Source organism: Cimex lectularius, unplaced genomic scaffold (genome assembly GCF_000648675.2).
Source record: "Cimex lectularius strain Harlan isolate CLEC.00 unplaced genomic scaffold, Clec_2.1 scaffold7, whole genome shotgun sequence".
NCBI lineage: Eukaryota > Metazoa > Arthropoda > Insecta > Hemiptera > Cimicidae > Cimex > Cimex lectularius.
Window position 1 is genome coordinate 4,041,513 of NW_019392731.1, and position 15,499 is coordinate 4,057,011.

General features: G+C 33.2%; 1 protein-coding gene across 4 annotated transcripts in view; it reads right to left on the reverse strand.

Moving 5' to 3' along the window:
- Positions 1–3,114: 3,114 nt before the first annotated feature.
- The window catches only part of LOC106668570 (lachesin-like), a 134,584-nt gene continuing 122,199 nt past the window's right edge, over positions 3,115–15,499 (reverse strand). For 3 of the 4 annotated variants that reach the window (XM_024226850.1, XM_024226853.1, XM_024226852.1), the window contains exons 8-9: positions 11,906–12,025; positions 3,115–4,031 (exon numbers count right to left, since the gene is read on the reverse strand). In XM_024226850.1, coding sequence (XP_024082618.1) covers positions 3,946–4,031; positions 11,906–12,025 — 206 coding nt within the window. In that variant the 3' untranslated portion in view covers positions 3,115–3,945. The remainder of the gene's footprint in view (positions 4,032–11,905; positions 12,026–15,499) is intronic. The other variant, XM_024226851.1, reaches the window with a different exon arrangement.

The window sequence follows — 15,499 nt, forward strand, 5'->3', positions numbered from 1 at the left end:
GAAAAAGGTAAGCAAAAAGGTTATCGATATAATATTTTAGGAAAATGATTGTTTTAAAAATTCGTTATATTGGCACAAATATATTTTACATAAATAACTATCTGCTCAGAATAAATAATACTTACATATTAGAGGTTACTATATTTCTGTAAATATATCGCATTCAAGAACAAGTGGATATTTTGGTATTTATTTTTGATTATACAAGTTTATTGAGAACAAAATTAAAGCGTTACAAAAATAAATGTGCACTTATTGTTTACAGTATCAGGCTGACTTTAAGAAAGATCAAAAATTTAGATCAATTTTACTTTTTTAATACCAGAAATAAGCTTTGTTTACTAGCTCTAATTTTGTGTCAAAAAAATAAAAATGAATAAATATATTATTTATAGCGTTGGGATAATTCTTTATAAAAATGACGATTGTTTAACGTAAATTTCTTAAAGTTAAATATTTACATTTCAAATATCAACAATACTCCAAAAATAATTAATTATATGTATGACATGAGGTTCATTACAAAATGGCTCTTGATGCAATTAATTAAATTAATGGTAATTCTGTGATGGTAATGAAATTACACTAGTTAGAATACTGTGGAATTTGAATTTATTGTTAGTTTATTGATACCATAAAATTTTGTCATCTAAACGCACCTATGTTAAATATGAAAAATGAAAATCGTAAATACACTGTCTGTCAATGTAAGAATACAACTATAATTTTCCTATTTTAGTATAATATTAAACTCATAAAATTTAGTGTTTTGACGTTGTATTTATACTTTTGAATGGTTAATATTTAAAATCAGCCTGATATTACATTACTAATTATTCATATTAGACCAAAACAGCAAAGCGTGACAATGGGTCTTTGATATTGATGAGCAAATGTAGAAGAGTAAAGGCGAAAGGTGAATCCATGGCTTTGGGGGGAAACTTATATTATTAAATAACGAAATTGTATAATATTTCCTATAAACAGTTCCAATTTAATATCATTTAATTCTTTTTAAAATTTTCACTAGCTATAAGTAGATTTTTGATATGAAACAGTGGAGGAAACGTAAAATTTCCAATGGTCGTTCCGCTTTCGAGATAACATCTCCGAAACAACAAACCAAAAAAGTCCGAATATATTTACAAATCGTATATTTACAAATTTGTACAATCACACTTTACAAACCAAAAGAAAAACGTTCGCTTTGTGTAAACATTTTCCTCGATGACTTTTAAATAACTCTCTAGGTATATCACAGGTGTGAGTTAAAAATTGGCCTTATTTTGTTTCTAGGGAAACAATAGAGAGGAGGAAGGATTGTGCATTGCCGTTGGTTTATTCCTTTACCCCCTTTTTTTGTAGTCGGATGATTGCGGCCTTAGATTTCTCTCTCCTATTGAACACGGAAGCTAGATCGAGGGTATAAGGGCGACAAATCCCTTCGGCTCCGAGCCCTTTTCGCTCCTAGGGCCCTCGTCTCCCTTCACTCATCTAAATCTCCGCGAAAAGAAGATTTCCTAAAGCTGGCTAACCTCCCCAGAGCGCAACTTATAAATAATTCATTGTACCTTGAACTGGGAAAAGAACAAAGAAAAAACACAAGTGCTAATTTTATGTTTGACAAACATCAAACAACTAGGAATGCAACAGTAAATACTATATTGCAATAAAATTTAAAAGCTTTTTTTTTTGCAAAACTATAATACCCACATAGTCAAAAATATCGCACCACCTATAAACCTCGTCAATTTTAGGTTTCTATTTTAACCTGCTATTTAGTTTATATTTATAGTGTTATAATTTGTTCCATGGAAATAGAGAATTAATCATATCTTTAAAAATTACTTCTCACCAACAAACAAAGGATCAAAGTTTTTCTTGGTTACTTTTACTGTAATCATTAGTCGGTATTTAACATTACTTGCCACTTAGCGATTTCTCTTTATTTTCATTACATTGCTAATTGTATTTGTGTCATTGTGTGTAGTTCTAGTCAAAAGGAAAGAAATATTTTTGAAAAGTTTATATATAATACAGGGTAAGTCATTTTTTGACGCACCATTGGAAAATCAACGTGGGTGCGTTTATACTCACCCTGTATATATATAAACTTTTAAATATATATACATACATATATATATATATATATTCGTGCTGATTCCTGATAGAGTTTATATGTGAAATCAGAATATTGAAAATTTTCCCAATAACAGTATCAAATCGCATACACAGAGCCGGCTCATACGTGAGTTGAAAAAATATTATTAATTTGACGGAATGTATTTATTAGCGTTTTCGTTTAAGTACGATTGAGTGTTGAATTGAATTGAATATATAGTGCAAACACTCTAGCTAATATATTATGTATTTGCAGTGTATTAGGGTAGTACTCACTGGTATATCATCAAATTTCTGGTAGGTACTCGAATGTGTGATTGTATTCATTTGCGTGAAAAGTTAAGTCTGAATAGGTCTGTGGTGGAATATCAAGTACCCCATAAACGTATTAAACCAATTAACTATGCAAGAACGTATTTATTAGCGTGAATTGGGGTGAAAAACGCCTTGCCAGATTCCAGTTATATTGTACGAAATTTTAGTGTATTTGAAGGGATCGAAGTCTCAACAGTATATCGAGAACTCTTGTGTTCCGCTAAACGTAGATTAGGTTTATAATTTAATTTAATTTATAACTTAATTGAATTAGAACATTATAGTCAAGTATGGAAAGGCAAAAAGCAAAATATAAATGAAATGAAAAATATACGAGATAGTCAAAACCGAGGAGCCAGCAAACCCCAACCAGCTACCCGGCCGAGAAAAAATAAGAAAAACAGTATCAAAATTAAATATGACTAATGATTTAAATGATAATTATGGCATATCAATAAATTTTGAAGGTATTGCTCAACTTTAAGTATTGTAAATTTTCCTGTAGTCATATTTAATCTTGATTGTAATATTCATTTAAAGAATACCAATTTCATTCAGGCAAAAGAAATAACACAAATAATTTGAATAAATGAACATAAACATTTACAATTTTGAATGAAAAAATATTTTGTTATCTTTTAGTTTTTCACTTGTTTTTTTTTTGCGTAGAATTTCTTTTAAAGGTTAATAACGAAAGATGGCGTATAATTAAACAGTGTGGAATTGGATTGAATACTAATTTATAGAAATATATAAATAAGACGAAAGGGCGAAATTTAAACAAGTGAACTTTTTCACATACCACGGAAAAGACGAGACGGATTTCAAAGTTTTAAACCGCCGTGGATGGGACTGTTTTTTTAAGGAACAGCGGGACAACGATCAGGCTGAAAACCTCGAAGCCGGTGAAGTTGGTCGGGCAATCCCAATATTTTTGTTTTGGTTGGCTGCCCGATTGAGATTATTTTTATAAAAAGTTTGCCGAACTTTCTCGGCTGGTTAGCCCGGCGAAATTCGGGCTCATTCAATCGGAGGGAGCCAACATTTTTCACCTCGTTACGCCGCGGGCAATACCTGCTGTAACCGGCAACTTTTGATCTGGACGATTTAAAAAAAAAAAAATTATGTCTTAATGTCTTGTTTGTTTAATGTCGTTGATATGCAACATCGTGTAAAGTCTGCATGCATTAATTTCTTGATGATACCTTTTAATCCAGACTGGAAGCGCTCTTTATCATAAACGACGCCAATTCAAGTTTAATATCATGCAAATGTTTATTGTTCACTAACGTGAATAAACCAACGGCATTGCTAAGAATAAAAATGAATTATATTTATAAGCATTTGAGTAATCAAAAATAATATTATGATAAATAATCTGTAACAATTTTTTTCATTACTGAACAACACTAATTTGTTCTTCTAATTAAATCATTGTATAATTTTAAAACAAAACTAAGGGATGTACAATTTTTAAAATCGTTACACAGATCGGAGCAGTCTTTGTGTTTAGAGTGATGAGGGCCGGCTGTGGATGATGATGAGCGCCGCAAGAATGAAGTAGGTGCTTGACCAACTGGCTTCCACTCGACTACCTGGAAAAATAAAGAAAACTCACTCTTTTAATGTTTACAAGCAAACATGCGAGTCAAACTGGGGGTCTTTGAAGATGATAACTGTCCTCCTCAAAGACCCAGAAAACTCCATCTACTTTAATTTGATTTTCAGACTTTCCTTTGTCGGCCATCAAATAATTACAGGCTTTTATAATTAAATTTATGGAAAGTTTAGTAATGCTGTGAGGTTATTGTTTGAAAATAAAGGCCAACGTTTGAAAGTGGTACTTTGACGAAAACGCCATCAAAAGAAAATTATTTATCGGTTGTAGTACGCTGAAATAATATCAGTAATAAAACATATTATATAAAATTCTTTATAATATGCAAAATATATACAGTGTGTTCTTTTTAGATGGCCCGGCTGAATTTCTGTGGAATCAATGACGCTATTAAAAAATACTTGTTTAATATTTTTTATTCTAGTTTCAAATTTTTGCCTTTTTTGGTAGAAAAATTATTCAGGGTACCTCAGGCCCAGTTCAACTTAAAAATTTCATATACGACTCTATATATCTCGACATGTAATTTTAAAGGTTTTTTTACGCTGAAAACAATGGTGTAATTTGTTTTTAAATTGGTCGAAAAATGACAAAGTTATAGTAAAAAGAAACCGACAGCGTAATTTCGACAATGAGATTTTACTGGGGGCAGAGGAAAATCCGAGAATTTCGTACACTTGTCAACATCAGGTGGTTCACAGTATCAACGTTTGGTGTGGATTTCTCGGAAATAAATTAATTTCCATATTTCTACGAAAATAATTTATATGGTGCTCTGTTCTTCAATTTTTTTAGGGAGGTTTTACCAAAACTATTAGATGATGTTCCTCTGCAACAACAACGAATGATTCTCCAGCTTGATGGATGCCCCGCACACAATTCTTTGAAGGCGAGATGTTATTTGAATCATCACCTCCGGGATAGCTGGAAAGGTCCTCATGGCTCTTGGTTGGCCTCCCCAGTCCTGATAGCTATATTCTTGTTTTTGTACCCTTTACTTGCTATATACTAATGGGGTACGAGCCTACCTAGGCTTTTAACCCCTCGGGTCCTGGTCACCCGCCCTGCGTAAAATATATATATATACCCTTTACTTAGGTTGAGTTGGGTACATCTTTCGATTGCATGAATCTCTTCTTGGAAGATACTAGTGTATTTTCCCATGGGTTCTGAGTAGTTGGGTCCAAATACTCCTTCCCTGTATCTTCTTGTGTTCTAGATCCATCTATGTACTAAAGGATGGTGCCATTCTTAAAAGAGGTGTTTCCCTCTCGATCGCATTATTTTTTGGTACCTAGTTTTATTCAGAAGTTTTAAAGTAATGTATGAACCACACATATTTTACAATATGTAGGGTTTATGTATGTTATAAATGTTTCTTAAGAAGGGAAGCATTGAACAAAAACGGACGTCCGAGAAATGCGGTTCGTACGATTTTTCTTATTTTTTTACTTGTTTTATTCTATTTATTTTTTTGATTGGAAGTACATCATATGCCGTGTATTTCGAAATGGAATGTGTGATCTTCCAGGCAAAACGAGTTTTACAAATAACAATTTGTTGATTTAGTATTTCAAAAAATGAAAATATAAGCTTACCTAAATCAATAAATTTTAAAAAGGTATATTTTGTGTATTAAACATAAGTTAAAATTTTGAGATCAGGAATAAAATAAGGATGGGCAATTGAAATTTTGCTACTTCGAATTCACATTTTTATTTTCAAATTCTTTTTTCCTTCAAATAAATATTTTCTTTATATTAAATTAAACCTGTTTTAAGTTCAAATAAACCGTAGTTGTTTCAAGTTCAAATGGACATTTTTAACCTCAAATTAGGGGCGTCGCTGACCACAACGGTTTTCAAAACCACCGGCATCCCGAGGAGTAGTAATAAGGATCGCGGATTAGATTTGGATTTATACAGGCCAAATCCACACGTGTACGTACCTAAATGGAAACATATGCAGAGTTTAACCTATTTGCTTCATTCATTGCAAATAATACAAAAGCTGGAATTGCTGGCGAGCTGCAAAATTGATAGGCTGTACATGCCTTTGCACACATGAGCTTATATACCACAGTAGTCAGTAAAAATTGTAAATTTAAATATTCTTTCCATATAAGGTCTTGGTTTAGATAAAAATCAGTGTTACGAGCGGGATTCGAACCCACGACCCTCGACTAAATACGCCGCTACTGTATTTGAGCTATCTTGACTTCGATCCTCTCGGACACCAACTCTCCATCTCAACCACAACCTTTCGAATTTTCCCTCCTTTTTGTCATTTTCAAATGTGTAATCGGATTGGATTCTCAGCGATTTATGACGTTGCCACGAAGAGCTGTTTAATGAAGTGGTACAACTTTTACTCATTAAATATTAATTCATTTACGTTTTATTGGTCTATTGACCAAGTTACATCGTTCAATTAATTATTCTTCCAATGTAAGGTCTTGGTTAAGATAAAAACGGCAGTGCCCGAGAGGATCAAAGTCACGAGAGCTCAAGTGGTAGAGTAGCGGCGTATTTAGCTGAAGGTTGTGGGTTCGAATCCCGCTCGTGACCAAGACCTTACGTGGAAAGAATAGTTATTTGAAAGATTTAACTTGGTCAATTGACCACTAAACCACTAAAACGTAAATGTAAATTTAAAGTTAATTTGTAATTAAAATGGTTAACTTGAAGTAGAAAAATGGTTCAGTTTGAAGGTAAAAATAGTTATTTTGAAATTACAAAAGATTAGTTTGATGTTCAAAAGTCTTAATTTGGCTGAAGTGAAAGCTATAACATTAAAATATTTAATAGAGATAAGACATAGATTTGTAAAATTGTTTTATTGTGTACTTCATTTTAATAATGTAGTAGTATTTTTGGTTAAATTGTGGTAATTTATTGAAGAATTTAGAAAGTAAGACCTCCTTGTAGTTAAGTTAAAAGTATTTTTATTCAATGAAGCTAAATTGATCAATTTTTATTTATTCATATTCCAAGGGAATTGAGTTTAGACATTTCCATTGGCAAGTTCTCTTTGATAACCAATTGTCAAAAGGGTAGATTACCAAGTTAACTGAAGCAGATTTTAGTTGCAAAGCGCAGCGGGTCTGGCAGCTAAGCCGCTTCCATGTCTATAGACAGAACTGTATTTTAACTAGGTAAGCCCCGGTAAGAAGATAATTTCAGTCTCCTATTTAATCGTCCTAATGTACTCTGCGTGAGGCTGTGGACTCAGGTAAAGAATTTACATCCGGCTGAGCTTCATTTAAAAGGCACATTTGCCACCTTTTTACTTTCTAATTGTTTTCATTGTTCCTTCTAAAGACGCTTGTCTTTCCAACACAAAAAAATTCCTTATACATTCTAATTCAATCTCGTTATACTTCATTTAGAAAAAAAAGGAAAAATATAATTTTCTTGTCATCTTCTCATCGCTTTTATAGTGTAGTCAATGGATTTTCTTAATAAAAAAATTACACCATAAAAATGATATTACGATTGCTTCAATATTAAGATAATGTATTATACTGTAGCCGTTTAAATTTATTTATATGAAACTACTCCACTATTACTACTGTTTTGATTTTTTTTTTGTACATGTATGCATCTAAGAATCTTCTTCACATCAAAAGAGTTATGTACTCAAAGACCAAAAACTGGACACTCGTATTGTTTTTAATTTAACCCTCGGGGTGCCGGTATTTTTGAAACAAGCCCATTTGCAAGCGTGTCGGGTTCCAACGCAAGGGCCGCTGGATTCGAACCCCGGACCTTTACCTTACAGTGATGAGCGCCGTATCAAAGCCTAAACCGTTGCGGCCACCGACGCCCCCATTTACATCTATTTATTAATAATATAAACTAAATTAATCAAGATGACAAATTCATGAGTTTAATAAAAATTATTTAATTGTGATAGCTTGAAAAAAATTCACAAAAAATTGTAAAATTATTTTCCTTTAGAAAATTGCTTTGTGATAGATTAAAATTTAATTAACACTTTATCACTTAATTTTCCTCTTAGTAACGAGTATTTCCTCTTCTGGCCTCTAGGAGTACCTTAAGTCTTATAAAAATCGCGTAAATAAGTGATCGGATTTTGTTTTGTGAAAGAGAATCCCATCCTTAAACAAAAAGCGGTTTGGAGCTGTTCAACGCTTGTTGGAGGCTGCGAACGACGTATTTATCTTGTCCCATTAGTGTTCTATAGGATTCAGGTCAGGAGAACGAGCAATTCATTTTGGTAATCTCTACATCCGTCAATAATAGTGATAACTCAAGTGAAATGAGTTGGAGAATTATGCATTAACACAAAGTTGTCTTCAATAAATGGGGCCATAGCTTCCAGAAGAAGGTTCTCATTTTACCTTAGTCCAGTCTAAGGTCAGTTCTATATGATAAACAGTTCTGAACGGGCATGGACGTTGATTCCACCTCATACCGTCAACACATAGTCACGGTAATCTAATTGCTACAAACCCAACCACTCACCTTTGAAGAAAATAGCCCCCTCCCCAATTAAATGTCCAAGCGAGATGCTGACTTGCGAATAGTCACCATTGTACACAAAGCATTTCCAGTAGTGGAGAAATGGTGCGGGACATCTATAGACTATGCTGCTCTCATTGAGCTTCCTGGTGACTGTTTTAGATTACACCATTACATTACAGACCGTTCGGGGTTGACTTTCTCTTAAGGAAGCCGTAAATGACGGTTTGTAGTGTGGTGAGCCATAACAGATCGTCTCTAACTATCGCATATAGCGGTCGACCACTACCTCTTCTTCCATCAAAAGTGGTCCTAAAACGCAGTACATTATCGAGGTTAGTAGAGCACAGCACACCCAGAATTTGGGCAACAACTGACGCATCGCTACGCCAAAATCTTCTCAACATAAAACCAGGCTAATTAAGAAAGAACATTTACTCAAATTGATTAGTTATTATGGAAACGGAAGCAGTAAATTCATATGTTAATATACAATATGCTACAGTTTTTCTTTTGGAAATCATAGCAGTTGAATACAACGCCAGAGAAACAAAAAGGCTAGAAACACATTCCAGGGAGATAGCTCTTTTTCCACAATCAGACTGCACTCTAATTTGTGATTGTGACAGTACGAGCATAACAGACCGATTGGCAGCCGCTATGGATTAATAATAGCATAATAATCATTCAAGAGTTCTCTTACCATCTCTTTTCAGTCGTTTATGGAGGTATTGTGACCACCAGAATAACCCTAGGCATATCTTGGGGATTAAAACCAAAAATGGCCTATTGACTACACACGGTAGTAATAGGACCCAAAATATGGGGGGCATCGGTGGTCGAAACGTTTTGTAGTCGTGCTTATCACTGTGAGGTCCCGGGTTGAAATCCAGCGGCCCTGCATTCGAACCCGACATACTTACAAATGTTTGTTTTTTCAAAAACATCGGCACCCCGAGGGTTGATATGACCTTTGCTGTTGGGAACACTCGTTAAAAAAATTAAATAAATAAAAATAAAAAGTAGCTATTCAAACATTAGGCAGTATACAAAAACTAGAAACGTATGTATCACAGGGGCGATGACAACGACACCTACAAGTGCATTAGAAACTCTGCTAAACCTACCTCTACTGGAAATATTTATACAAGGAGAGGCTAAGAAAAGCTCATTTAGGCTCCAAAAACAATCAAATTGGATAGGAATTGATCAATTTTCGGGCATACTACCACAATTAACAAAATCAGACACCTATTTTTGGAAATGGGGGCTGACTATATGATCCCCCTTTACAACATCCTATAAAGTCCCAACAGACTATAAAGGAGAGGAAGAACACAGGAGAGCATCAGATACAATGATATGGTATACAGATGGCTCCAAACCAAACGAAGGAACTGGATCGGGTATTTACTGTACAAGCCCAAAATATGAGCAATCAAACTCAATAGGGAAGTACACTTTGGTCTTTCAAGCAGAAAAATACATGCCATCAACGCTTGTGCCATAGAAAATCTTAAAATATGTAACACTGGCAAAAATCATCATAAGATCTGATAAGCCAAGCAATTACTAAAGCATTAGCATGTAAAGGAATTACATCAAAATTAGTCGGTGAATGCATCCAAAATCTCCAAAACCTGGGAAAACACAATAACCTGATGATATCTTGGGTGCCAGGGCACAGAATAATTTTGGGTAACGACAAAGCAGACAGTCTGGCCCGAGGAAGATCTGCAAGACCATACATAGGCCCCGAACCTACACGTGCGATAACAAAAACAAATATAGAATCCTCTTGCAGAATGGATCCAAACAAAACAAAAGGAGAAGTGGATAAACTCTAGCGGCGTTAGGCACGGTAAACTTATGATGAAACAACCCTCACCAAGACTGGCAAAATCACTGCTGCAATTGGAGAAGGCTAAGCTCCGAGGAGTGATAAGACTATTAACCAGTCACTGGCATCTGAGAAAACATCTACACAACATGGGCATGTACAACGATGATCCCATCTGCCGATTATGCAATGACGTGGAGGAAACATCCACCCATATCATCTTCGGATGCAAAGCAACAGCTCAATGGACATTTAACCTGACATACGAAAAAGCTTAAGGAATGAAATTTTAGCAGCGATAGTCATTGACCTGATACTTCTAAGAAGAAGGATTGAGTTAATTGCAATGAACTAAGGAAGTAGGAAGGTACAATGAGCCAGAAGCCTGCAGTGCCTGGGGAGCACAAACCCCGCTTCCTTGTATTCTTATTTCCATACCCTGGGGTATTGTGACGGAAGGAGTAATCCTATATGTTAATCGTTTTTAAGATAAAAAACATAACTAAATTGTACTATCAAAATTTAATAAAAACATACAAACTATTCGATTTTTATGGTGTGGTGTATCTGCCTTGTTTTATAAAAATTTGTAGTATTTGCTCTCAATATGCAAGATTTAATGAAATCGGTGAATTTTATCCGATATTTCACCCATGACTTTGATTTAGATTGATTTGGCGTTTTTCTACTGCCTTAAAATAGAAGCTCTCTCTAAATTTCTTCAACCTTCTACGAACAAGTAGCAAAAATTGTGTCACACATTAATATGTACACATACACAAATATATTCTTGATGAATGAAGAAAAGCATTAATATTTTATAATCCCTTATCAATTTTTTTTAAATTTTCTATATTGGATATTAAAAAAATATTTCTGGGATACATAGAAATGATAAATTTCATTACAAATGTTATTTTGCACTTGTTATTTGAAATATGAAAATTCTTCACTACAAAATTTTGAAATAAAAGTTATGCACTATATATGCACAATTAAATAAAAAATATAAAAGAATTGTACACAATATTTTATTTGTAACAGTAGAGTATTTTGACAAATTTAACTTAATGATGAAAATTTATTTTGATGCGTTAAAGTTGTAACAATTTACTGTTACTGTTTAACAATTAATATGGCTTAATTAGGACATATTTAAATTTCAGACTTTTTTATGCTATTACATACCCTTAAAAGTAGAGTTATACAAAAGAGAAGAAAGAAGTGCTTGATTAAAAAAAATCTTGGTGGTTTGTAAAGAAAAGTGCAGTATATTGAACATTAATTTCCCATTGCATGCTCAATCTGATTAAAAAGCATTCAAAAAACTTTAAATCCATCAGGCATAAATCTGTAAAAAATTGTGTATAATAAAAAAATTGTGCGCTGGATGCGGATAAAAGTGTGCGTGCTCATACAAAAGTTTCAAAGAAAATGAAAATTGGAAAGAAACCGGATGCTCAGGTGCAATTTGTAGAAAGACGTTGTGAATTGGAAAAAAATCGATTTGTCTTGCTGCATCTGTACCTGAAGAATACGTAATAATGAAGTTACTTATTGATGACGTCGTAGTTGTCACAGAAGGGGTCGTTCTTCTAGGGGCTACTGTAGTGCTCCTTACCATCAGCTTTGGCTTTGTCTTCCCAACTGTAACAATTTTAACTTTAAATCTTTGAAATCTGAAAACCGACGTCCGATTTTCTATATAAATATTCATCCGCTAGGAGCAGCTCATATTTCGATAGTTAAGAGAAAACAAGAAAACCCTTTATAACACTAACACAAAAATAAATAATACAAATTTCGGTTTATAAGTAGGGCACAATGAGTAAACTCATTAACTTTGGCCATGACAATGCTAACTCAGCCCGAACAGAAGAATGTCATATAAAAATACTGGACGAAAGACTTACAGTAATAAAAACATCTAAATAATAACCGAGGATTTCAAAAAAATCGTTGACTCAGAAAAATACCCGTTTAATAATGATTCTTCTCTTTCCTTAGCTGCACAAATGTTAACGTAAATGTTATCATTTCATACATTTTTCCATCGCGGCAATTCAATATTCATAACAAAGAGTCTGTAATAAAGGTTTTTCTGTCAAGAGGGAGAAATGTAGAAACAATTTAAAAAAGTAATGCAATGGTATTTTTATTACATAACATCATTTAGAACTTCTCTTTCCATGTAATGAATATTTCACAAATATATTTTGATTTGAAATTAGTTTTAATTGATCAAACTCTATTTTTGATTAAAACATAATCTTTCAAGACGATTGTTTCTATCTAAAACCGAAAAAATTTATCCCAGTTTTAAAATATAAAAATAATAAAGTGATGGGGCGTCGGTGGGCTCAACGGTTTAAATGTTGATACGGCGCTCATCACTGTAAGGTAAAGGTCCCGGGTTCGAATCAAGCAGACCTGCATTCGAACCCGAGATACTTATAAATTGGCTGTTTTTTCAAAAACACCGGCACCCCGAGGGTTAATATGACCTCAACTTTTGCGAAAAAAATATAAAAAATATAAATAAAATAAAAAGTAAAGTGATCTACATTAATCATAAATGAGACTCATCGGTTCATCTTTTTTTGATCATATTTCATTTCACCGTTAACTTATTTGCTGAAAAAATTATTATTCTCGCGAGTTTACGGTTTTGTCCTTCGACCTCATTATTTCGACAATTCTTCCAACTCATCCGGAAAAAAGTTCTACTCTACCTCAGTTACATCTCCGACTCGGTCCTTTGAACGGCATATTTTTCCTTGTATAAATTCTGTACTATAAATCTGATTGCAAATCTTGACAAACTTTTACAATTTCCGACACCAATACGTCAGGCAAGTTTATTACCCATTCCTGACAAGATCTTTTGAAAATTTATCTTTAAACGTCTTCATTGAAAACTAGAAGCTCATTAAAACCATTACTTTTTATACTAAGCCTATCAAAGCACCTCCGTCCATAAATTTCATGCATCCGTGTTTTGGATAATGTTTGGCACGAGGGGTTGCCATTTGAACGGAAGAGCATCCTACATTTACATCAATAACTTATTATGCAATCATACCTGTAGTACGCGGTAATAAACGTGAACTTATATAGCTAAATAATAAACTAGATGAAAACTCATTAGGCAATGTGTTTCGCTTTGTCAATATTTTGATTATTTAAGGTGAGTGACGTAATGCTCCAGTGATGTCCTTTATCTCACGACATGATATCATTAGAATACATTTTACAAAAATAATTATCGAATATATTTCAGAAGAATTTCAGCCCTTAGAAATAAGAAAAATTGACCAAGGATTTTGACCAGGAAATTTTGACATTCATATGTGTTAAATTTTGCCTATATTCCGATTATTTACCATTTAAGTATTTTTATAAAGACGCGGGTTTTTTTCTTGTGACTAATTTAATAAAAATAGTAACTAGTTATCTAAAAGCAATATTTTACGTCAAATTTATTGTACTATCTGCATTTATAACAGATCTCACGATCATTGGTGTTTACGGTAACTTTTTACTCAAATAAATAAGCATTTTTATAAAAACCTTTAAGTTGGAGAGTTATTTGTGTATTTGTATATTTTATTTTATAGAGAAAAGGAAAATTTTCAATTTGGAATTGTTTTCAAAAAAATTCAGTCGACCTGTTCTATAAAAATTGTTTTAATTCCTTTTCTACGAGTTGTAAATTAAATTATATTATGTTTTAAAATTTGGTTAATAATACTACGTGAAAAAGTCAGTATTTTAAGACATTTATAAATGGTTAATGACTGTAATTAATAGTTATTCAGATATCGCGAGATGCGGGCGGGTGTGATATAGGTTTCAGAAAATCATTTTCTTTATCGTGCCAACTTTGTTTGAATATAAAATATATTTTGCATTATATAAATTCACTTTTCCACATCCTAAATGTATTTGTTAAATGTAATCATTGTTTGTAAATCCCAGGCCCTGAAGATGATCCCAATAAAAGATCGAAACTTTGGCACGATAAAGAAAACGTTTTTTTGAAACCTACATCACACCCGACCGCACCTCACGATATCTGAATAACTATCGATTAACGGTCACTAATCTCTACATACTGTAATTAATTATTAATGAGGAATTACTCTCAAACATCAAGGTAGAATTTTTGTTTGAAGCTAGCCAATATTAGCGTAAAGTAGTGCGGCCCTAAGCCATCGGCATAGTCCAGTCCAACAGTGCTATCTCCATAAATTGAAAAATAAAATTTCTTCAGAGCTAATCAAACATATTTTTTTGTAAATGAATAACTCGTTTGAATGAGACTGAGAGCAGTACCTTTTATGAGCAGTTGCCTTTTATTCATGCCGGGAGGTTTTATCCCTTAAAAACTAATGATATTGGATTATTCACTAGAAAGTAATTTTACATATCTAACCAGCCCGTGAAAAAACCGACCACCTGGTTTTCAAGAATGCATAAATTTTGATCCGTCCTGTTTTCAAAGGACGTTTTAAAAAAATGAACAGGGAAGCGACGAGCCTTACTTTTTCTTACTTTGAACTTTTTGATGCGTAATGCTTCTGATATCGATAACGGCTTGTTCACCTCATCACGAAAATTCAATTTTCCTTCCCAACAGGTGTTGTGGCAGTTTGGCTTCGAATAAAGTATAGAAACTATACATTTATGCACGGAAGATCGGAGGAGAGAGAGTTTGGTTTTTTCATGAGATTTTCACGTATAAATACACGTTTCACAATAACTCGAAAAGGGTTGAGAAATCGGGCAATGTGGAAAGTGACCAATCGAAAGCTTATTAAAATTTCCTATTGATTGGTAAAGGGCGTCGCTCCAGGACAAATCTCTGGCTTCACAGCATAATTCGATGTTTTCGTAAAAAGTGAAAAAATTTCCAAAGTTAGCCATTTTTGGTGCAAAACTCATACATTGATGTATAGTTATTATTTGGAAAAACTTTTCCTAAAGAAATAAAATAAACACATTTTCCTGTAATCTAATTTAAGCTTGTTGTTTATATTTATTAACCGTTTAAATAATTAAAAAATAGTTTCAAAATTCTGATGAAGAAGATATAATTCTCAAAAGCTTGACGAATGATTG